This window comes from Syngnathoides biaculeatus, chromosome 8 (assembly GCF_019802595.1).
Source record: "Syngnathoides biaculeatus isolate LvHL_M chromosome 8, ASM1980259v1, whole genome shotgun sequence".
Lineage (NCBI taxonomy): Eukaryota > Metazoa > Chordata > Actinopteri > Syngnathiformes > Syngnathidae > Syngnathoides > Syngnathoides biaculeatus.
The window spans coordinates 12,081,967-12,107,115 of NC_084647.1; the positions used below are offsets into that span (position 1 = coordinate 12,081,967).

The 25,149-nt window shown below is 45.8% G+C and overlaps 2 protein-coding genes across 3 annotated transcripts in view; both read right to left on the reverse strand.

The window, feature by feature from the left end:
* Positions 1-10,625, reverse strand: part of LOC133504494 (rho guanine nucleotide exchange factor 17-like) — a 63,648-nt gene extending 53,023 nt beyond the window's left edge. For both annotated transcript variants that reach the window (XR_009795979.1, XM_061826775.1), the window contains exon 1: positions 5,345-10,625. Coding sequence is in view for 1 of the 2 variants with exons in the window: in XM_061826775.1 (XP_061682759.1) it covers positions 5,345-10,402 (5,058 nt within the window). In the remaining variant the exon portion in view is untranslated. The remainder of the gene's footprint in view (positions 1-5,344) is intronic.
* Positions 10,626-10,798: 173 nt separating this feature from the next.
* Positions 10,799-22,075, reverse strand: LOC133504495 (P2Y purinoceptor 3). Its single transcript, XM_061826776.1, has 3 exons — positions 21,836-22,075; positions 15,489-15,912; positions 10,799-14,802 (listed from the first exon to the last, which is right to left on the reverse strand). Exons 1-3 carry the CDS (start codon positions 21,873-21,875, stop codon positions 14,130-14,132), a joined length of 1,137 nt encoding a protein of 378 aa, XP_061682760.1. The 5' UTR covers positions 21,876-22,075; the 3' UTR covers positions 10,799-14,129.
* Positions 22,076-25,149: the final 3,074 nt, after the last annotated feature.

Below are 25,149 nucleotides of genomic sequence, written 5' to 3' on the forward strand. Positions count from 1 at the left end.
AATCCCAGCAGTCAGAGGCCTCCTGTATGAAATTACATCTGTCACAATAAGCTCAGACCGTTATCACGCAGCTCGATGAATCCCTCATGAAATCATCAGTGACAAACACTCCCAAATGTGTAGAACACAAAATATTTATGCTGCGCCTGTCCCAAAAGCAACACCCTCTTGGTCCATCTCAAAACACACTTAAGTCCATCTATTCCCTTCTTCCTCCAGCAGATGAAAATTGCTGCGATCACGCAATCCTATAAACAGACCAACGAAGGTACAACACTTGCGGCTCCTCTTCGCCATGACGACGTGTAACAGGGAGAGGAAAACATTAGCCGAGGGGGAGGCATTTTGTTTCATCCTGGGTGGTCTGATAAAAAAAAGAAGGAGAAGAAGAAGAAGAAGAAGAAGAGAAGAAGAAGAAAGTCCATCCTGAATCCAAAGAAATAAACATGCAACCTTCAGAGCAGGTCCAGAAGGACGTGGAGCTCTGCTCCGTCTCCTCATTAAAACCACAACCAGCATAATTTTCATACTTGCCCCCACATTAAAACTGCGGTTGGAACGGTTGAACACATGTCGGAGATGTCCTCATTTCGATGCGACAAGAACTGAAAGACACGAGTTCACTATTTATGGTAAATGCAACACAACACCGTCTCAAAAAGAAATGTCAGCATACGGCGTTCAAATATTAGACATAGCAGAACACATTCCTCTGACAAGGGGGGAATCCCTAACTTGGCTGGGGTGGAAACGAAAAATCTTTGGAGGGGATCTCGATCAGTGAGGTCCGAGGACCTTCTCCAGCTCATTCTATATTTTATCACGGTGTTGGATTTGCGCTGGTCACAAAAACTAGAGTCCTATTAAGTATGTTAGAATCTGTAACATGAGACTTCAGGGCTGAATTAACAAAAAAAAAAAAAAAACGAGTGACGTTTTTTTGGGCGTCGGTTCAAATCCAGGCGATGAGTACTGCTGCATCCACCAACATTCCAAAAACAAGCACGCTAGATTAATCCAAGATGCTAAATGTTTTTGGGGTTTTTTTTTTTTGGTCTATACTGTATGTGCACAAAGCATTGGCCTCCCAGTTCTCAGGTCACGGGTTCCATCCCGGACCCTCCCTGTGCGGAATTTGCATGTTCTCCCCGTGCCTGCGAGGGTTTCCTCCGGACACTCCGGTTTCCTCTCACATTCCCAAAACATGTAACCTTAATTGGACACACTGAATTGCCCCTAGGTGTGATTAGTGCGGCAGTTTGTCTCGATGTGCCTTGCGATTGGTTGGCGACCAGTTGAGGGTGTACCCCGCCTCCTTCCCGTTGACAGCTGGGATAGGCTTCAGCACTCCCCTTGTGAGGATAAGCGGCTAAGAAAATGGATGGATGGATGTGCACTGTGATTGACTAGCGACCAGTCCAAGGTGCGCCTTCCCTCTTGCCCAAAGTCAGTTAGGATAGGCTCCAGCTCACCTGCGAACCTCACGTGGATTAAATGCTATCAAAAAATTATGTATTCTTGATGAATGAAAACGTTACATTTTCGGAACAGCTACTAGTGCGCTAACCACGAACCTGAGGTTTGTCAAGGGCGTCAAAAATACATACTACAAACACAAAATTATAAACCTAACAGCGAACGCAAATTTGACTCAATTTCCGTGACTGATTATTGAAAAGATAAACAATGAATTGTTTTATCGCTTAAATGATGTTAATGGGATAAAATGATCTCCTGATGTTCTACTCATGTTTCAATCCTAGTGCCCGACTAGGCAGAAAGCCGAACGCCAGATGAGTTACCTCAGCATGAATGCAGCTGAACTTTCCACGTTGGCTCTTCTTTAAACCGCAAATAAGGTGCAACCGGATCAACGTCACCTCTGCTACGCGCAGCCAAGTAACGAGCTCCAATTTACGTCAACGGCTTCGGAATTCAGATGCTATCGGTTATTCCGCTATTCAATTAATACACCCAATAAACGAAACCCAATAAATGGAATTGCTCACGTGAAGAGTCAATGGCAGAATCACGTCATGCAAAAGCAGTCCAAATAACGTGCAAAAAGCACATTGACCAAAGTAGAAAGATGCAAGGTTTAATTTAAAAAATAAATACTGTATATACACTGTAATTTCCAGCCGACAGAGCGCACCTGCTAATAAGCCCCACTCAGTGCATTTGTAAAGGAAATACCATTTGGTACATACATAAGCCGCACCTGTGTAAAAGCCGCAAGTGTCCACATTGAAATACGAGATATTTACAAAGAAAGACGGAATACAGAATACAGAGTTTTCAAAGTTTTAATACCTTAGCTTAGCTTAACATAGCAACAACACTTTAAGTGAGAACAGGGCTGTTAAAAAAAACACTAAATCTAAAACTAAATCACTGAGATACGGCAGTAACACAGTAGCAACATGCTAGGGCGATGCTAACGCTAGCTCAGTGCTAACAGGGCCGGTTTAAAAAAAAAAAAAAAAAAACATACCGGTAAAAATCACTGAGACACAGCAACACGCTAGCACAGCATTAACGCTAGCTCAGCGCTAACAGGGCCAGTTAAAAAATTAAAAAAACATACCGGTAAAAGTCACGTCCTCTGCGTATATATTCCATTGGGCTCACTCTTACCTTTTCCGCTCGAGTGCCCCCTTGCGGCCATTTGAAAAACTGCACAAATTACCTGCATCACTGCATAAACCGCAGGGTTGAAAGCGCAAACTTGAAAACTTGCGACTTATAGGCCGGAAATTACGGTACTTGTTTTTGTATGGAAATAGCCCAAGGAAATGAGATGAATTTGACCAAATGATGATATTTATTTCAGTAATATCACTGATAATTGTAATGTTTTTAAAGACGGATCGACACTGTCATATCAATAAACCTGATCTTATTATTATTATTGACTTCAGAACATTCTGAGAGATTATCCCATTGGTTAGAAATGGATTCCATATGGAAAAAAATGAATTTTCCTCACAGGCCACCAAGGAACATTTTGTCAAATTCACGTTTTAAAGTAGTATTGGACCGTATTTTTTTTTTTTTTTTTTCCATGAAACCTCCCATCTGTCACCATGGCGATCGGGATATTCCTTCCGAGCGGTTGCTGTGGTTCAGTGGAAATGTGTGCAATCGCGCTTCAGTGCCTCGCCCTGCACCGTCCTTCCCCTCCATTCTCATTCGTCAGCTCTCTCGGTTCTATGGTTCTATTCCACAGTCCTTTGGCCAGCAAACCTTTTCTTTAAACCCCCCCCCCCTTCCTCCCCCACCGCCACACACCTCCCTCCCTACCTGATATTTTGGGTTGGTTTGCTTACACCAAGACAAATGATCTCACCTCACTGCTATGTTCCAGAAAGTTTCACAGTGAGCGGGGAGAGGAAAAGGGAGAATCATTACAGCATGACCAATGAAGTAAGGAAGATGTCACGAAGAAGCTAAACTAAATATATTTTTTGAGGAACTACAGGATATGAAAAGAGCCGTAAATACAAGTCCGGGAAAGGCGGCAACTGTTGAAGAACGAAGCTCCATTTAGCATAAGCGACGACAAACTTATTCCCCTCCCCGTTTTATTTCTTTCACATATTGCGGCTTGCTCGTCGGCGCTCTTTTGTGCCGTTCAAAAGTTTTTGTTACATTTTGTCCCAAACTCTCACTCACGCATACTTAATCAGAAGAAGTGATATAAACAGCACGTTGGGAACGAGGCACTGATATATTCCAGACTAACAACATGTACACAAAGCGGACCAAAGAGAACACACACACACACACGCGCCGGTACTATTGGCCATCATCAAACATTCAATAACCACAACAACTTCCTATTTTCCTCGAGCTACTTCCTGCAGGCCGAGGTCACTCACTACTGCAAAAATTGTGAATGAGGAAAGTAAGGCCCCTCCTCGAGCCGTCAACTTGTGTGTCCCGATGATCCTAAGAGCTAAGTTGTCTGGGGCTTCATCCCCCTGCCTGGTACACTCACCCATGGCACCCTAGGTCAGGGACCAGACTAAGTACGACTCCAAAACCCCAATGACGAGTAGAAAAATTGGATCTTGGTTTACCGAGCCTGGACGCCGGTCAAAGGGGCCAAAGGCGGGGACCTTGGCGATCCGATCACCGGCTACAGAAACTAGCTCTCGGTCACGAAATACAAAGCGAATATGTAGACACAAATAATCACTTCTTACACACTTCAGTTGCAATCTATTGAAAGCCAACACAATAACTGTCGCCAGAATTCTGCTTTAGAAAGATAAAAGTTTAGTTTGACGGATTTACTGTTTTTACTGTTGTACTTTGCAAAAAAAAGTAGTGTTGCACATTTGTATTTTTTTTACATGTAGACTAATCCGTCCATCCATTTTCGCGGTGTCGCGGGAGTGCTGGAACCTTTCCCAGCTGACAACAGGCAGGAGGCAGGGCACTCCCTGAACTGGTTGCCAGCTAACCGCAGGTTCTGAGGACCCAGGTTCAATCCCGGCCCCTCCCTGTGTGGAGTTTGCACGTTCTCCCGTGCCTGCGTGGGTTTTCTCCGGGCACACCGGTTTCCTCCCACATCCCAAAAACATGCGACATTAATTGCAAACTCTAAATTGCCCCGAGGTGTGATTGTGAGTGCGGCAGTTTGCCTCTATCTTCCCGGCAATCTGCTGGCAACCATTTCAGGGTGTACCCCGCCTCCTGCCAGTTGACAGCTGGGCTAGGCTCCAGCACTCCCCGCGACCCCTGTGAGGATAAGCGGCTAAGAAAATGGATAGATGGATGAATTTAACAGCACACAGTGTACCTCACAAGTAAAAAAAAAAAAAAAAAAAAAAACCTCTGTTCAGCACTGAATTACTCATTGTGTCCTCTCTTCCTCTTTAGCTGTACAATCCATACTGGATGGAAGAAACAAAGACAAACAGACCCCTGCACTTGTCGGGCTTGGCCCACTCCCCGATGCCGTCCCTCTGACATTTGTTTAATCGCACCAATAACATCCTCTGATGTTTGTTGAACACAGCTCAGGCTGCGATGGTTCCCCTAATGCAGTCTCGCAAACGCACGCTTACACTTAACCGCGTGACGTGAAAATTCACAGCACGACTTGTAAAAAAAAAAAAAAAAAAAACATACACAGAGTCATCAGCTGTAAGCAAAAGAAAGAACCAACAGTTCCAGACTATTGTGGACTGGTTTAACGCAAATATGTGACAAAGCGCGTTTGTCAAAATAAACTAGAATTGATTCCTAACCCTCTCGTTTATGTCCAAGCTTCTAGCTTCAAATATGCACAGTGTACAGTATGCTAAAAACAACGACAATGCAAATGTGGACTTACCACTCGAGGCTTGGTCCTCTGCGGGGCTGGTACAGACGGTGCATTGTCCAAACCCTTCTGTGGTACAGCGCCTGAAGTTTGGCCGGCAAAGATCTCGCTGGGTCCCTCCGATGAAGACACCGAACCTTCAGCCCCATCCCTACTCCCGGGGAGAGGCCCTGGACTGTCCGCGTCTCTCTCGGGAGTGCCAATGTCGAGAATAGATTTCGGGGTCACGTCCTCCAGAGATGGGACCTTGTCTACTGGGAGCTTACTCGGGGCTGTTGAACTCCCGGCGGGTTGGTCTGAAAGACTGCTCCCTTTCTTGAGAGGGTGCAGTCGCGGAGGTGGCGAGATGGGTATGAATGTGGCAGGCTCGCTGGCATGTCTTACGTGCTTCGGTCTGGTCTTTGATTTGGATGAGGGAAGAAGAGGCGCGGGCTCAGCTGCATCACAGGGACCCACTTGCTCCTCGAGTTCTGGGGGCTCAAGTGGTTCTTCGTGAGAAAAAAAATGAGCCAACCTGTTTGGGCGCTTTCTCGGGGATCGGCGAACCATCCTAGGCGATAAAGCTTCAGCGAGCTTGAGGTCGAAATTAAATCTCCTTGTCTCCGCCGCTTTTTTTTGCCCACTTTGATCTATAACATTGTTCTCATAGTCGGGATTGCCGGACTGGGACTGGGCCCTCTTGCTGTCAATATTGACACTTCTGCGGTGACAATCATTGGACTGTGTGATTAAGTCCACTTTAGGCTGCCCCTCGGCCTCCCATGTTGTTTCTTGATGCTTATTTAGGATTGGCTCGCTGCTGGAAGGTGGGATTGCGCCAACCTGATCCAACTCATTGATTGGGCCAGTGCTACGGGACTGACCTTTAAACCGAGAGTCATTATAGGAAAGCAAAGCTGCATCGCTACGTCGACTGGGGTCACTAAACGATTTCTTTTTAGGAGCTTTGCCATTGCCATAATCAGTCATCACTCTGTCCACGGCTCCCGGCTCAGCTACAATGCTCCTGATGACGCCGCTGTAGTCACCAACTACTTCTTCCCAGAGTCCGCCATCGCTGTACACAGACAAGTCACTGGCCACGCTTCCTTTGTGTTCTGAAAAGGGGGGTACAGCAGGAGATTTGAGACCAAGAGATCCTAAAAGGTTGCTGTCGACAGAGGAAAAATTGTCTTCCTCAGCCACAGTAGAGCATCTTTGAGGCATCGGATCGCTGAGGGAGCGATAAACTGTTGAATCCCCAATCCCGTCAGCTGCTGCTGTTGAATCTGTGCTACTGTAAGAACCCTCTGAGGCTCCGTTACTGTTATTAGAAGGGGAGAACTTGCGTCTTCGGCGGACAGCGCTGGGGGTATCAGGAGCTTCAAAGCCTTCCGGAACAACTGCCGATGCCTGCGGTACGGAACCGCTGCTGTTGCTTGCCTCATTGGTAGCGTCGACGCAGTTGAGACCAGCGACGGAGTCCGTGATAATGCAGTCGAGCTCTTCCGCACGGGAGGGGTGAAGCAAGGAGGGAGGTATGCAGACTTCATTTAGACGAACCGTACACCCGGTGTTGTTCTCCATCATTTCCTCGCTTTCCTTCTTAAGCCCTTTCTCTTCATGGAGCACTGATTGCTTCCATATGGTGACGGGCTGCCCGAGTACATCCCTAGCGATGCATGCCCCCAAATTAACCCTTCCTGACCTCAAGAAAGCTTTCTCAGAGGGGTCAGCAGGGCCAATCTCTGGCTCCGTTACAATCCCTTCATCTGTTAGACTCGACTCGTGGCCTGAAAGCTCATCCACAGAGCGGTCAAAGCACACGCTTTCTTCCGAGTCCCCCTTCAGTAATACCCTCGCTGTCTCTCTGCTCTGTCTCTTCACCTTCTCCTGGTACTCTGTATCACTCCTGTTCAGCTTCTCCGGCTGCATACTTTGTCCATCCCTCTCTCTCTTCTCCCTCTCCCCATTCTCTTGCTCATGTTTATCTCTTTCCGTTGTGGTTTTAAACTCGGCCCATTTGTCCGTCGCTGCCTCACCTCCAATGTGCATTCCTTTTCTCTTTTCTTCATCGGTTTTCTTGATCTTCAAACAATTATCCTCAATCACGCTTGTGATATCAATATCGTCATCTTCTCTGGTGTTCATCTGGCAGATATCCTGAATAACCTGCCTGGCTTCCTGCACATATTTTTCTTGCAGCGGCGTTGGCATCACGTCCTCCTCAGGGTCATCATACCCATAATCGAAAAACCTTCGCCCTCTTCCGAGCCTAAAATCCCCACTGTCACTTTCTACCTCCCTGTCAGAGTTGGGAAGCCTGCCTCCATTCTTTTCTCTATCCAGGTCAAGTTCTTGCTCAGAAGTGCTTCTTTTGGTTGTACCACTTGCCAGGTAACATCGCACGGCTGTCGGGGATTTACCAGAATACGTGAAGGATTTTGCACGCCGCAGGGTAGCGGTCAAGTCTTTTAGTGACAACCGACGACCAGAGGGCAACGGAGTCCCAACGTGACTCAGCGGAGCCAATCCACATTTCATTTCCTCGCCTGTTTTCCGCACCTTCAGGTCTGAAATGTCTGATTTTAAGAAATTCAGCAGTGTCATCGTTTCTGTTGTGATATCGGGGTTGGATTTGGATATTCCATTCATAACATCTGCGCTATCCCCTCCAGTTGTTTGCTGTGATGTCACAGTCTCAGGTAGTCTTCCTTCTGCAGTAAGGACCCCGGAAGGGGATGAGTCTACGGGCACAATCTTGGGGCGTGTCCGCACTTGGGTACGAGGGAAATTATCCCCGTGTCCAAAGCTCGGGGAACGGTACATCGTAAAATTCCCATAGTACGTTTTACTCAGCATAGACGAGGAAGCGTTTCGAGCAGTGGGGTCACCACCGGTGTTCAAAAATGTGTTTGCGCCACGATTGGTGGAGTTGACTGGGTCCTCCGCCTTCAACGTCTCAGTGCTGGAATATCGGCTGCTATAACGGGAACCACCGGAACTGGAGCCAAAAGGGGGGATGCTGACCTTTGCGACTCGAGACACGCCAGGAAGCGTTGTGGACGCCACAGGGCAAGAGATGCGCTCCCACTGCTGCTGCATCCTTGCTCTGTTACTGTGAAAAGTGGATTCTCTTGCAGAGTGGCTCCGTGATACTCTTGGAAAAAACTCTCCTCCCGTGGTCATATGGCGAGGCCTATCCAAGGGCTCCATGGTCACGGACGGCTTACTGTCGCTTTCGTCTGATTCGCTATCATGATCGTTATAATCATCACGGCCGGTCGCCGAGGCGCCGCCGCAGAACCGCTTCTTCTTTCTCAGAGAGCGGCGCCGCACAGCCTCCTTACTGGATGAGCCTAGAGAACCAGGGCTCTCCTCTTCACTACCCGAAGACCTGCCAACGGCCTGCGCATTCCACCGGCCATTTTTACTGCGTGACAAATAATTGCCACCTTGCTCTGTGACGCCCCCCTCTCCTCCGCTGATGCCAAGAAAAGGATGAGAAGGGCCTCTCCAGCTAACACCTCCTCTTTTCTTCCCGCTACGCTCCTCCTCTTCGTCCCCGGAGCTAAACCTCCAACGGGAGCTCCGCAAAGAGTCAACTCTGACAGGGGCTGAGGAGGGAGCTGCAGTTGAGGAGGAGGTAATGGCTTTATCTGGAGCTGGAGCGCGGAGGGGGAATAAGGGGAGAGGGGCGGGAGCTGTAGAGGAGCTATGTGAGGAATGTAAACTATCCCTCGCCAGCCCGACCCCCTGACTAACCCTTTTCTCCCTCACTATCGGCTTCTGAAGAAAGGAGGCGCAGAAGGACGGGTCCTGGCTCACCGAGCCGCTCTGAGAAGTAGTAGCAGAGGTCTGAAGGTCAGGGTGGGGGTCAGGGGTTAGCTGGATCAGTGTGGGAGTTTTAGAGGAAGCCTTTGCCTCTGAGCTGGGGCTGTGAGATCTGAATGGAGATGAGTTACTTTTTTCGCGATGGTAATCCTGACAACAAGTACCAACGCTACTGTTTTGGAACTTATTCTCACCAGAAATTGTTTCGTGATAATAACCCGATGTTTTCAAACGTGCCTCCTCATCAAGTGCGTACTGCTGCTCATAGATTTTGGAACGCAAGTCCATAGTGTCACAAAGTGTCTGTTGGACAGCAGCGCTGTTTTGTCCTTCAACTAAGCTCCCCTCAGATGAACAGAGACTTTTGGCTGCATTAACTGAGGAGTAAGATGAAAGTTTGGCGTTTTTATCCGAAAGAGGGGCACGCTCCGGGTCGCTCTTCAGGCCCAAATCGCCTTTACCGGCCTGTTGTTGATCCTCGCAAGTGTGGCTTTGCTTTGGTCTCTCATCAAAAAGCTGTCTTATTTTGGTCACGCTGGGCCATTTATCAGAATTCAGGGGACTAAATTCGCTGCCTCGATAAGTTCTGTGAGCTTTAGAAGGTCCACTAAATTTGACGTCCTCTTCATCATTGTCAAGACAAGACTTCGGGTGATCAGATGCGAAAAAGGGAGTTTTCTTACCCCAGGAATCGGTTGCTATCCCCGCACAAGTCCACCTTTTACTTTTTCTCTCAGAGTCCGACACAGAAAGAGAATCCGCGGCGGAGTTAAACTTGTGCACTTTGTCCAGGAAAGACTTGTTGTCCGGCAAGATCGCCGCACCGCCGTCCGGGTGCAAAGACAGCCGGGACAGAGAGCTGCTCCTCCTGACGCGAGGACGCGTGCGGCTCTCGCGCTGCACCGCTGCAGCGTCTCCCGGCCGGGCGTGCTGGGTCCTCTCGCCGCCTCCACAGCCGCTGCTGCTGCTGCTGCTGCTGCTGCTGAATTTCTCGGTGAGCTGGCGGATAGAGGGAGAAATGGAGGAGAGAGGGGCGGAGGAGGCTTTCTTTGGCTCTGCGGTTGCGGTGGCAGAGATTTTGGAAACTTTTCTCGACGCGCTGACATGACGCTGCTCTGCCCCGCTGGGCTCCAGAGCGACAGAACCAGCGGCCGCCTCCGAATCCTCACTCTTGCTGTCGGCCCTGCACGACCCAAACTTTTGAAAAGAGACGCCGCAGTTCTTCGCCGGCGCGCCCCTGCTGTGCCTCTCTGCCATTGTTCATAGTTGTCTTTGTTGCACGTCACGCCGCATCCTTATTTTGGCATTAAAATCCATTTGCACCCCGCAGCAGCAACTTTAAAGTCTCCAAACCGGCCGCTCTGTTGTTAAAACTCACATGTTGGGCATTCCAGCAAACGAATTTCACCAACGCTTGATTGTTGGCAAAAAAAAAAAAAAAAACAACGTGCGACCGTCAAGCGGGTCAAGCTCGGATCTCTCTCTGCTCAATCCCAAAACTGTTTGTGGATTCCCTATTTTGGCATGATTTGAATTTCCGTGACTTGTTTTTTTTTTTTTTTTTTAGTGCATGTTAATGCCTGAGATAGGGCAAGAGGGAGTGGGCGGGACGAGGGGGGGAGGTAGGGGCTGTCATACCCCCCTCGGGAATAGAGAGGAAACCCCCACCCCACCCCTCTTTTTGATAAGAAGGGACTGATACTGTGCACTGAATGCATGTGCCGCAGTCCCTGCAGAAGCACGACTCGAATTGGTGGCAGCGCACGTTTCTGTGTCTCATTTCGTATCATGAACAGGGAACATTTTCACTTTCTCTAAAATGAAAATGTTGAATCGTCAGCATCCAGGAATCTTTTTCACTCCTACGCAAAAAGGCCTCTGAGGTGCATCCATTACAAAGTTGCCTACTTTACGAGTCTTTTTGTTCTAAGGGGGATTCATGCAGTAAAGTGGGGAAACTTTGACTACAGCTCCCTCCACAGGACAATAGAAAATATGACAGAGTGAGTCGTTACATCAGGGGTGGGCAAACATTTTTGAAGGCCACAGTTTATTTTAAAGCGAAACATGGGACTGGTCTTCTGTAGATGACGTTTAAAAAAAGTACAATTGTGTATGTAAAGTCTATAAAATTTATTTCGAAAAATGGAGTTTAGGTAAATGTCTAAGATTTTGTGGAGGGAAATGGCTACAGGCAGCACAGTGGGGCACCTGGAAAGCATTGGGCTAACAGTTCTGACGTCCCGGGTTCAATCCTGGCTCTCCCTGTGTGGAGTTTGCATGTTCTCGTGGGTTTCCTTCGGGCACTCCAGTTTTCTCCCACATCCTAAAAACACGCAATATTAATTGGACACTCTAAATTGCACCTGGGTGTGATTGTGAGTGCGACTCTTGTGTGTTTCTATGTGCCCTGTGATTGGCTGGCAACCAGTTCAGGGTGTACTTAGAACTGTGAGGCCAACGCTTTACCACCGTGCCGCCTCATCCAGTCAGTAACACAATTCAAATTAAATGTTCGATTTCACATATTGCATGTGAATGTTGGGACAGTCCAGTGCTAGAAGTTTGCATTCTCACGTTCTGATTTGTTTTGCGCATTCAGGGATCGCTCACAAAACCCGATTCGGTTCCCCCGGGTCAATCAATTTAAAGGGCCCGTCTGTACACACAAAGAAATAAAGTCATAGTCTCAGTGACAGGTTTAATCAGTGCAACGGCGACATCCAACAAATTGTTCACTGGCAAGACAAAAGAATCAACATATTAAACTCACAAAACAAAAATTGAATTCTTCACTGGAACTCGTCTGTGGGCACAGTTCAGAACACACAAAACATACACAACAGTCAATATTTCCATAAGTGTTTACTTATGGCTATATTGAAAATGTCAACTTTGTGTATCATGTAAGATAAATGTCAACCTTAGAAAATACAAAACTATATTTAAAAGGAAACATGAGACATTTTCTAAGCGCATGATTAATACTACATGGGCAAATTGGAATGCAAGGATCAATCAACAGTGAAGTGTCACAGCGTTAAAAAAAAAAAAGTTTTTAGTTCAAAACCTAAAAAAAAAGGACTTTTATAGCGGATCGCTATCGAGTGGAAGAAAAAGGCAATAACAAGACAGATTGATGAGAAATTTGAAAACTGTCCAAAAAAAACCAATACTAGTTAAAGAAAACATAATACTGAACAGTAGTTATTGTTGCTTCTGCAAAATACAGCATCATATCGCTATAATTCACAATAAAACACCCGATGCAATGCTACACAATGTACAGTTCATACTTTAGAGAAACATTTCAAAGTTGCAGAGCAGAGCGCTGTTCACATTCGTCACTAGCAAGGAAATATCAAAAATATACAGTAAAAAAACTGGCTTTAACCTAGTGCATTATTTAAACTGACCATACGATATTTACAGTGATGTGGAACTTTTAGGGTCTTTTGTGCACGTCAGACAGTAGATGCAGCATATTCTACTCATTCCATCCATTTCTTTTGCTGCTTATCCTCACGGGGGTCACGGGGTTTGCTGGAGCCTATCCCAGCTGTCAATGGGCAGGAGGCGGGGTTCACGCTGAACTGGTTGCCGGCCAATCGCTGGGCACATAGAGACAGACTACGGTCGTACCCACAATCACACCTATGGGCAATTTAAAGTGTCCAATTAATCTTGCATGTTTTTGCGATGTCGGAGGAAACCCACGCAGGTACGGGGAGAACATGCAAACTGGGATCGAACCCAGGACCTCCGAACTGTGAGGCCGCCTATTCTACTCATTCCACTAACACGCAAAGGTCATCAGAACAACTAAGAACACTTGTCAGTAAAGACGGGATTAACTTGCAGCATCATCCGTCGCCGACCCCCATCGGAATGCTGGGTTTATATGACAAAGATGACACAAAATATATGTACAGTATACACATACGAAATTAAAAATGACAAAATTGGGACTGTTTTTTGGGGTATTTTGGCTATTCTCATTGCTTTTTTTTTTTTTTTTTAACTCAAACAAACAGTATCTCTATCTTTAAAAACCAAAGTCCAAGTCCGAGACCAAGTCCGAAACCTTGGTATTCTGATTGATTCCGACCTGACTTTCAACAATCATATCAAATCAATCACAAAAACTGCCTTCTACCATCTGAAGAACATATCGCGAGTGAAGTCTTGTATGCAGAGCTCATCCATGCTTTTATCACAAGTAGATTTGACTATTGTAATGGTCTTTTGACTGGACTAAAAAAAAAAAGTATTAAACAGCTGCAGCTCATTCAGAATGCCGCAGCTCGCGTTCTGACCAAAACAAAGCGGTCAGAGCATAGAACTCCAATCCTAAAGTCCTTGCACTGGCTTCCAGTCAGCTTTAGAATAGATGTTAAAGTTCTGCTACTGGTCTATAAATCATTCAATGATTTAGGTCCTGACTACATAAAAGAAATGCTTACGGAATTCAAACCCCAGTAGAGCTCCGAGATCGACTGACTCGGGTCAAAAAGTGGAGCGCAGAGTCCAATGCAAACATGGCGAAGCAGCATTTAGCGATTATGCTGCACAGAAATGGAAGAAGTTGCCGACAGAGGTGAGGTCAACCCAAGTGGGAATGTTTTTAAATCCAAGTTGAAAACGTGCTTTTTAGAATATATCCACTTTTTGATCATATTACTTGCACTGTATGCAGTTTTAATTATTTTTTAAAATATTTTGTTTATCGTTTTTATTGTTTTTTTCCCCATTTTAAATGTTTTATCTCATTGTTTTCAAATGCCTTTAATCATGTAAAGCACATCGAGTTACCTCGTCTATGAAACGCGCTACACAAATAAATTTGCTTTGCGTTTATACCTTTTAATAGCAAAATCGGAGAAATCGACAATTTTGCAGTGGTCTCTTAATTTTTTGTTCCAAAGCTTTTCTCAATGTGCTGTTGAAGTGGGGGGAAAAAAGGTCGGTGGGTGGCCATGTTGAATCACGCAGAGCGGTCCTTATCCCTGTAGGTGGTGACCCTGAGAACGAACCTTTTGGTGCTCCTCCTGTACCGCGGCTGCGTGAAGTAGAAGAGGATGGGGTCCAGAAAGCTGTTCATACTGGCAAAGGGTCTGGTGCTCTTATAGATGATCGAAAACAGGTTCCTGGTCTTGCAGGACACACTGGGCAGCGTGCGCACCGCCAGGTACGAGGTCTTGGTGAGGTGAAAGGGCAGGAAGCTGACGCAGAACGCGGCCGCCACCACGATGATCATTTTCACCGCCCTGTCGCGTTTGTCCCTCGTCTGGATGTTGACGCCGTGGTAGGACACGGGCAGGCAAAGGATGCGGGCCATTCTGCAGTAGCACATCATCACACCCGTGAAAGGGACGAGGAAGCCGAGGCAGGTGAGGGCCATGCCGTACGGGTAGTAGTCCACCGACCGCTTCGGCGCGCTTAAATCGTAGCAGACGGTGCGGTTTCGCTGGGTCCCCGTGGAGGCGAAGTGAAAGGTGGGCGCGCAGAGGAGGGCCACCACCAGCCACACAGCCCCGCAAATGAGCCACGCCAGCCTGGGGCCGCCTTGCTTGTGCCACATCGCCAGGGGGTGACAGATGCCGATGTAGCGGTGCACGCTGATGCAGGTGAGGAAGAGGATGCTGCCATGGAGGTTACTGCAATCATAAGACCGGATGTTAAAGCGCCACTCTCATGCCGATAAACATCCTAAAATAGATATTTTAATGAAATATACATATATTTATATATAATAACGTTATTCACTTCAATGGCTCTATGGAAAAATAAATATGAGCGGAGAGTGCGTCATCCGTGCGCAAAGTTGCGGAAATCTCACTCGACATCCCAGTGGCGGCCGTATTGCCTGCAACGTCATCAGCAGATGTTACACCGCGGGATTCGCCATTGAAAACACGTAGCGGCTACTTGCTATGGAACACAGAAGCTGTTTTCCAAGAAGAGAACATCTCACGATCGAGTGAAGTGACCGGGGCAATGTTACCCAATCGTTTCGAGTCATTTAGATGATATGCGGATCACTTCTAACTAACAACAGACTCCGAGACAGAATGTATGAGCCGGCACGGCTACTATGGGACACAGAAGCTCTTCTCAAAGAAGAGAAGATCTCACAATCGTGCGAAGTGACCAGGGCAATATTAAGTGGGAGGAAACCGGAGTGCCCGGAGAAAACCCACACAGGCGCGGGGAGAACACGCAAACACCACACAGGCGGGGCCGGGATTGAACCGGGGACCTCAGAACTGTGAGGCCAATGCTTTACCAGCCGATCCACCGTGCCGTATGTCTTAAAGTAAGGACGTTATTTTGTACGTCTCACCTGTAGAACTGAAATCGGACCAGTTTGCACGCAAACTCTCCAAAGGGCCAGTAGTCGTGGCTGGCGTAGTTGTATATTAGCAGAGGAAGTGATGTCACATACAGGAAGTCGGCGATGGCCAAGTTAAGCATGAAGATGTTGCTGCGGGAAAGGCTGGGCCGCCTCCTCCAGATCTTCAGGATGACCGCGGCGTTAAGCGGGATGCCGAGCAGGAAGACCAACGTGTAGACGGCCGGGAGGAGGATCCGTTTGAAGTCCTCCTTGTAGGTGCAGCGCGGGAGCCCTTGTTGGCTGAGGTTAAGCGGAGCGGCGGCCGCGTTCGGATCGGGCGGCCGGGCGCTCGTGTTGAAGACGTCCGACGAGAAGCTTTTGACGACGAGGCTTTGCGTCGTGAGGGAGTCAAAAAAATGGGGCATCTTCATATCTTGGACGAGAGACAAACAGAAAAGAGGAATTAGCATCGAATGCAATGTTGCTGAAAGAGGAGGATGAGAAGGAGGATAATAAACACTTTTGAGGTGTTGTGATTGCTATTAATCATAAAATAATGAGAACTTCATTATAGCAACAGCTGTTTCATTTTATTTCGTGTTTTTTTTTTTTCCAAGTCTACATACAGAATATCTGGCAACTAACAAATATTTCTATTTCAAAATATTGCATGTCAAATATATCTGGTTGTTTTTTACTCAATTACAGAGCCTCAAATTAATTGGATGCATTTTTAAATACAGTCTCGTGAATCATATTTACATATTAAAAATGTTTTGACTATTTTGTATGCCACAGTAACATTTTAGGTTCTGTGGTTATCATCATAGTTTTCCTTATTGCAATAAATGTTTCCCTCTTTATGATGGCGCCACACAAAGATCAAATGCACACTTTAAAGATTCACATTTTTTTTCTCTCCTTTTTGTGGCTAGTAAAAAATATTAAATTATGCGCCAATAGATCGAAGACTTCATGGATCGCCCACCAGAGGGCGCAAAATACACAAAAGAGGTTTGGGAGAATAGTTGCACGACAACGATGGTGTACGCAGTAAAAGTACACATTTTATTCTTGAAATGTAAGGAAGTAAAAATCAAAGCTGCCAAAAGTATAAAAAACTAAGTAAATGTGTCAAAATGTCACTTAAGTGGAGGAGTATTTGCACTCGATCATACTTCAAGACTTTTGTATAGAGCTCGTGCACCCACGTCATAATGTCACGTGACTTTTGTTTACGTCGCCATATTGCCGGTCAAGCTAAGCATTGCCCAATGCTAAGTCGGTTGGAGATGACACGGAAATATGTCTAGTAGCCCGATGCCCAGAGTCTTGTTCCATACCATCGGACATTTAGAAGGTGAAAATAAACGATTGTACGTGGGAAAATGCGATAAACTCGGCATAGAGGACCCGTAATTAATGCCGAAGTCGATGTTTTCGCCGATAAGAAAGTGGACCGTTCACTCGCTTCCGCTTGTCTTGGACAACTGGATCTAAACATGGATCTGGTGAGTAAGTCGTCGAGATTTACACAGAAAAGTTTGAAAGCGTATAAAAGTCTGGACGCATACGAATACTTTGTTGCTGGATCTGTTCTCATCAGGAATAAATCCCACAAAGTGATGGTTTTGACAGCTCGTGAATGTAGAAGCGTGTTCGGCGACACGTTAACCTCTTTTCAGCTAGTATTCAATACAAATACCAATATTTAAATAAATGACTCCTGGTTTTACACAAACTCTCATTCATTAACTATGACTGGGGGACAGCGAGTCGGCTCCCCCGTACACAGAAGCGTATTGCGGCCAAACACACACACACACCTATAAACCTCTCTGCGACAGACGTTTTTTTTTTTTTTTTTTTTTTTAAATACACATTGTTCTCAAATGAGTCAACTTGGCATTATAAATACTTCATGAGAAGAATAATTCGTACCTGAAATGACGCGATCGCACAGCACAAGAGGTCTCGGGTACTGTAAATATTCTCCTCCGGTTCAATGTCTCCCGCAATGCAGAGAACTTTGTTTGACCGGTGACCGGTGAAAACGGTGACGTCACGTGCACGACCTCAATATTGCCATTATTTCAAACACTGTAAAATTATTTTCAGTGTTCAGTGCAAATATTTCACAATGAGCACACACATTGTGTGCGTGTGTGTGTGTGCAAGGATGCCTCCACACACCGTCTGCGGTTTTTCAATTGCGTGTGTCGGCGTCCAAGTCGACGCGTATGGCCTCTTTCATAATGGGATTTAATAATTGCTACATAAGGGAAGCGCGCCAGGGGCCCGCAGAACATGTCTCCGCACCGAGCCGACAAGTCCGCGCTGATTCACAAAGGCCTGGTAACAACCATTTCTCAAAAGTGGCCTTCCATAGCAACTGGAAAACAAATGAAATCAAAATCCGACTAATATTTTGGGGAAAAACAATATTCCTTGATGTACTCCAGTGGCTCCAAATCCAACCTACACACTAACTTTGCACAAGTTTCAAGTAAAATAAAACTGAGCGCAGTGACTTGTGCTTTTTCTCATTCGGCGACGCAAAGTGAATTCCTCCCGTCACTCCAATCGTGAAAACCACGAGGTTAGAGGTCGGTTTTATTTTCTGTCCTCGACGAAAGTCACCTTTGCGCTGTTCTGGTTTCGCCGCCACGGCCGAGGAAAAGAGAAGTGAAAAACACAAAACGGCTTTCTGTTCCGTGCAAGTCCTTGCAGGCAAATCGTGAAGGCAAGCGGGAAAGGTGGCGCTAACCCGTCTGCCAAAAAAACACCTCCGGCCCCACGTGCAACATCTGAGGCGTGAAAGATGCGCTGGAGAACGCCGGCGTACATCCCACGACCTCTGGCAATGGACCTTTCCGACCTGTCAATCACTCTTACGATGATAGCCAATCAGATGGCCCCTGGCTTGACACGCCCCTGCCGCCATGTTGTCCCGCAAGCAATGCTGGTTGTCAGTAGTGTGCGCTTGGAAAAGTTAATGTTACAAAGGAAATGGTACTCAGATGCGCTTGAGGACCGTGCAATTCTGATGAAAGATATCCGGCTCGGTTACAAGGGGCCCGCTTGGTTCATTTGCCTATTTGTACCACATCGGACTTTTAAGACATAGCACTGGGTTCTGATCACGAGCCAAGTCAAATGAATACACCCACTCACTTCTAAAGACCACAATGATATGACTACAAAACCTACGTATCGTATACGAGGATAGTGAGTACCAATAAGAAGTTGGGCAAGTGGAAACGCCAACTTAAACTTGCTTATCGGCCTAGTATCCCTTAGCTTAGCTTGCTAACAACAAAACGCGTTTGTGATCAATTCGTGGACGTTGAAGAAACATCGAACGTGAGTAACTTCATAACTTGTACGACGAGGGCCGTGAGGACTTGGTAAATTTAATAAGTCTTACCTTATAGTACCCAAATTGGTGCCGTATCGTTCGCGTTGAAGCTGATCGGCCCAAGTTAGCATACCGCGCTAACGTTACTACCTACGTGGAGTATACAACGAGGACCAAACATCAAAAGTCGACTCAACCTTGAACTACTCGTGAGGGCCATTTGTGTTTTGAATCCCCTCCATCCACGTATCCTTTAAATCGCCTTATCCTTTATATTTTTAACACAGGTTCTATGTGATTTGTGTACCTTTTGTGCTGACTTTGTTTAGTTGATTGCTTCTACTTCTACACTAATGCAGAAATCATATACATCAATTTTCTTAGCCGCTTATCCTTACAAGGGTCACGGGAGTGCTGGAGCCTATCCCAGCTGTCAACGGGCAGGAGGCGGGGTACACCCTGAACTGGTTGCCAGCCAATCGCAGGGCACATAGAGACAATCACACCAAGAGGCAATTTAGGGTGTCCAATTAATGTTGCATGTTTTGGGGATGTGGGAGGAAACCGGAGTGCCTGGAGAAAACCCACACAGGCACGGGAGGAGAACATGTAAACTCCGCACAGGGAGGGCTGTGATTGAACCCGGGTCCTCAGAACTGTGAGACCAACGCTTTCCACCGTGGCGCCCGCAGAAACCATATTAAAACCAAATATCTAATTTTATCCGCCATCTTTTTCAATTTGCAAACATTTTTTGAAAAAGCTCCAAGGAGTCCCATTGGCTAAAGAGCCACACTCAGCACGAGAACCGCGGGTTGCCTCCCGCTGGTCAAGAGCAACCTTACGCGGTCCCTTTAAGAGCAGGCTAAATAATGAGGCTTTGTTCCGTTCCACGTCGCGTCGCTCGCGTGAGTCACGCTAGCCTTTTTATCGTTGGTTTTTTTTTTTTTTTTTTTCATTTGTATTGCACTTTTCTACATTCCAAAGTACAAAATGTGCTTTGACGCCATCTTCTGATACGAATACTGCGGACTCGGCAGCAGATAGAATGTCTTGTTCAATTTTCACCCCCAGCAGTTTACCTGTCGCTTATCTTCAAAGAAAGCAGCCTCGTAAAAAGACTCTTAGCCCGTTTATTTTCTCATGCCGGGTCCGGCCGTCAAAACATGTCAAAACCGGCGCGCCGGAGTCCCAAGTCCGGCAGACTGTGCAAGCCTCGGGAATCAGGCCGCCGTTTGGCAGACAGGAATCTCGGCTAAACACACTTTGACCGCGCCAAACAGCCACGACGGCTGTGCCAGGTATTTACGCCACGGCCCCTCGCGCGCGATCCCCTGGGACAGGCTCGGACTTTTCCGGGACCCTGAACAGGGATCCGCAGACCTCAAATATCAAGCAGACCGACCGATGTGTTCTCTCCTGAAACGAAATCCACCATCGTGCGTAAACAGGACCTGTTAAAGACAACATTGTACTCATTTTTGTTCTGCATGAATGGCATTGTGGTCCAAACAGAACCCGGCAGTTTTCCGCCTTTTTCTGGGTAGCACCGGCACCTTCGTGTAAAGTAATTCCATTAAAACCAGAAAATGATTGTGAAGTTCAACATACGACGCGGACTACTCCGCGGTCCAGTTTTTGGCCCGTCATCCTGCTCCTCTTGCTCTTTTCCAATCTCGATCGAGCTTATCGTGTCCTGTCTCCGGACCTCAGCTGTTCTATCAAAAGGTGATCGATGTCTGGCAGAACCTCTCGCGGCAGCACCGTTTCGACCCGACCAAGTTCTGATCAAGTGGATAAAAGTGCCCGCAAACCACATCGCTGGGCCACCATCGGGTGAAAATCAGCAAAACTCATAAAAACTGCCGAGTAAGGATGGGAAAAGTGCTGGGTCGTGATCACGTGACCAAATGTCGAAAATTTTCGTTCGAAAACCGATTTGTTCGAGAGTGGGGACGTTCGAGAACCGAGGCTGTACTGTGCCTCAGAAACGCCCCCAAAATATTTTCAAGGAGTGTTTTACATTTTCTAGGGGCGGCACGGTGGATGAGCTGTAAAGCGTTGGCCTCACAGTTCTGGGTACCGGGGTTCGATCCCGGACCCGCCTGTGTGTGTGCACAGAGTTTGTGTGACCCTCGTGAGGATAAGCGGTGAAGAAAATGGATGGATGTTTTACATTTTCTTGGGGTGGCGCGGTGGAAAGCACAGGTGTCAAACTCGAGACCCAGGGGCCAGATCCGGCCCGCCACATGATTTTATGTGGCCCGCGACGCCAAATCTAGAGTGTGAATTTCCATGATCCTTGTGAAAATTTCAAATTGTCATATATCATAAACGATAAAGTTGAAATATTACAAGCATTTTTGTATTTTGTGAATAGTTGGCAAAACCGATTATCCTTGATTTCTGATTCCAAAACTAGTTCATAAACTGATGATGTAAATATGATGAAACAATTAAATATTTTTGTTCCACGGTCATAACGGCCCTCTGAGGGAAACCGGAACAACAATGTGGCCCCGCGAGAAAAATGAGTTTGACACTCGTGGTGTAAAGCGTTGGCCTCACAGTTCTGGGGACCAAGGTTCGATCCCGGTCCTCCCTGTGTGGAGTCTGTCTGTCTGTCTGTCTGTCTGTCTGTCTGTCTGTCTGTCTATCTATCTATCTATCTATCTATCTATCTATCTATCTATCTATCTATCTATCTATCTATCTATCTATCTATCGCCACCCACTGAGCCAGCGTGAAAAATTAATGTTGGGCATCACCAACCAACAATGAGAAAAAAATTGAAAAATACATAGAGCAAGATATTAGAGGAGCTGACAGACTTTTGCCCGCCCCCCTCTTCCCGCTAGTATTATTATAGTAATGTTTGTTTTTTTTTTAAACACAAAAGTTAGTTCTGACTTGAAACAACTTCAAATAATCTGTATGAAGATTGTTTCATTTAAAAAAAAAAAAAATCATCATTTATTAATTGCCCGAGCGACTTACCCCGAGCGACGGTTCGCTTCTTCCAATTCAGCGACAGCATCAACAGGTTGACAAATTTTTTTGGGACGATTTGTCCACCAGAGCTGAAGACTCCCTCCTCTTGCTCGTCGTCTAACTTTCCCGGAACTGCGGGAAAGACTGCGGGAACGCGAGCTCCCAGTGTCGTTCAATTCCACGAAAGCAAAACCGAAGGCGGACCGGACCTTTGACCGCGCCGTCTTTTGAGGAGCGCCACGTTCGGACTCGGGTCCGCTTTTCCCTTGTCGAGGCGCGTGCAATGGATCGAGACGGCGCATGCGCAATAGCATCTTTCGCACTACGGGAGGGATTACTTACGCGCGCGCGCACGTTTTGGTGCTCGCGCGCGTGCCTGTTTCATCCACGACATTGAGTTTTTTTTTTTCCATTCATTTTTTATTTTTCATTGTCATAAATTGGTCACGGATCAGCTCCTTTTCACTTTTTGTATTATAGACGCCACCATTTTGCATAACAGTACTAACTCAGCATTGAATCGCCATCTATTTTCTATTTCCCTTATCCTCAATAGGAGACATTCATTAAAAAACGTCTTAAAACTCACAAAGCAACCTCAATCCCTGAAACGTTTTTGGGTTGGCGCCCGTGGCCGTAAAATGCAACTAGCATACATTTATCAAATAAATTAAGAATTGTCATGCTCTTTTGAAACAAGACAGGTACGTTGTCCTTTAAAAAAAAAAAAAAAAAAAAAACAAGTTTAAACTTGAAGCAAAATATTACAATGTTAATTTAAAATAAAAAAAAATCATCAATCAAATTATCCCTTTTAGGAGTGTGCCAAACAAAATTGTAAATAATGTCCTTATTTCCTCATTCCAGAGTATAAATTGAGTTACTCCATACGGGATGAGAATTCGTACCGTAGTTTCAGAATTGGGTGTGAATGGATGATGTTCTTCATACATCCACCTGGCAGGTCTTGAAAAGCATTGGACCTTTCCGACTGCCGATCTTAAGCTCCGCCCCCATTAGCTACAGTTGTCATGTCCCACAAGCTTCCAAAATGGCGACTGAACAGAACAGGTTTGAAGTGGATCGCGTATTTCAGATAATATTGTAAATATTCCTTTTTTGCCAAATGCGCCAGGCTTGTCCAAGATAGTTCTGCAGAGAGGTCTCAATCATTTCACGCAAAGATTTTTACATGGGATTAAGATTTTGGACGGAGTAGGACGCAACGTCAGAGTTACGGCGAAACGTTGGCGATTGATGCAAAAAAAAAAAAAAGTTTGACACCTCCAACAGGATGAAATAGTGGAATCGTACTGCCCGTGTAAAGCAGCGTGAGTACTTTTTACTTGGAAAGATCACGAGTAATCATCATTGTAGTCTTTATAAGTGATAAAGGTTCAATTTTCTAGACACTTGCTCAACTATGTTTTAGGCTTTGGAAAATTCAAGCGGCCCCTTGTAAACTAGCGGGATAGCTTTCATTAGAATTGCACGTTCCAAGCGCATCTGAGGACCATTTCCTTCGTAACATTTAACTTTTCCAAGCGCACGCTACTAGCAACCAGCAATGCTTGTGGGACAACATGGCAGCAGGGGCGTGTCAGGCCAGGGGTTAAGACAACACGGCTATCTGATTGGCTATTATTGTACGAGTGAGTGACAGATTGGAAAGGTCCAATGTGTGGAGAGGAAAACAGAGGTGTGTGTGTGTGTGTGTTATGTTTTCATTGGAATTTTGTGGAGTTTGAATATATTTCAAAAATTCACTCTATGATTACAGATTTTAACGTGAGGAAAGTCTTTAACCTCATTACCTGACATTGCAAGCCATATTTAGACATTATGTCTGTAGACATTCATAAACTTGTACACTACAACAAATATGAGTAACATTAACATTCTCGTGTCATACACTTGCGCAAAAAGTTTTGATCTTTTTAGTCATTCAATCTTAATGACTGGTGACGAACGCGATGACTTACGGAAGTTGGGATGATCCAGATTGCCTGATTTTCATGTTTCATATTTCACATTTGTAATTTCCAGTGCGGTTGTGTGGCGGTCATGTCAGGGATAAAACTAAGGATAAAGAAAAATACAATTGATGTAGTAAATTATTTTCAATGATCTAGCTTGTCGTCACACTTTCTGGTTCAACCGACTTCTTCGGGGACTTTTGAGGCATGTAAAGTAAGTTTCTTTCGGCTTGTCCCGTTCATCCATTTTCTTCACCGCTTATCCTCACAAGGGTCACAGGGAGCCCTGGAGCCTATCCCAGCTGTCAACAGGCAGGAGTCGGGGTACACCCTGAACTGGTCGCCAGCCAATCGCAGGGGACATGGAGACAAACAGCCGCACTCACAATCACACCTAGGGACAATTTAGAGTGTCCAATTAATGTTGCATTTTTGTGGGATGTGGGAGGAAACCGGAGTACATGCAAACTCCACACAGGCGAGTCCGGGATTGAACCCGGGACCTCAGAGCTGTGAGGCCAACGCTTTACCAGCTGATCCACTGTGCCCGGCGGCCTTTCTAGTCAACATGGATATTTTGACGTCTGAAGCCGTCTATGGCAGTGAATCTCTTTTAACAGTTTCAAATGAGCAATTGCATACAGAAAATCTTCTTGAGTAATACATCAATTTTACAATCATCATTAAAACATTAAAAAAAAAAAAAAAAAAGTCAGCAGTTTGGACTTGTGCGTGAGAGTTTGTTGCGCAATCCTTTTGGATGACTGAGGTAAGGGAAGAGAGAAGTGAAAGAGTGCCATCAGTATGTTAGACTACTTTTTTTTTAATATTAAGAACACATTTCCTCAATGTATGAGGGAAGTTGCACTTTACAAATGAGAATTATGATTACTGTACTGTGTATGCAGTTTTTGTTTGTAAAGAAGAGTCAGATGAAACAATTCCTTTTATAGGAAAATTTTAATAGTTATTCAATGTTCTACATTTTACAGTAAATATACAATTACAAACTTGGCTTAGTTATAGTACTAAGATCACTAACTGATCTTACAAAAAAAATATATATATAACCAACATAAAAAACAAAATAAAATAAAATAAAATAAAAAAAAAAAAAACAGATTTACACTTCATATCACAAGCCTGACGCGGGTCCTTCAGTCCGGACCCGATAGCTGACAAACAAATTCGCTTCTCTCAACGTTGGACAGACGTTGGGCTTCAGTTTCCAAACGCAACCTTACGGTAAATACCATCGCATGTGCAAAACTGGGTACCATACTAAAACTTCCAAAACTTGGTTTGTTCCTAATACTTCACCCAAGTGGGATGGATGCAAGTAGG

Bases quoted from the DNA above. Each gene is read 5' to 3' on its own strand.
- LOC133504495 (XM_061826776.1), bottom strand. From the start codon at position 21,875: ATGCTGTCGCTGAATTGGAAGAAGCGAACCGTCGCTCGGG. The intron at 15,913-21,835 runs GTAAGTCGCTCG...CTCTCGTCCAAG, and splicing joins GAAGCGAACCGTCGCTCGGG to ATATGAAGATGCCCCATTTT. The intron at 14,803-15,488 runs GTGAGACGTACA...TTATGATTGCAG, and splicing joins GTCCGATTTCAGTTCTACAG to TAACCTCCATGGCAGCATCC.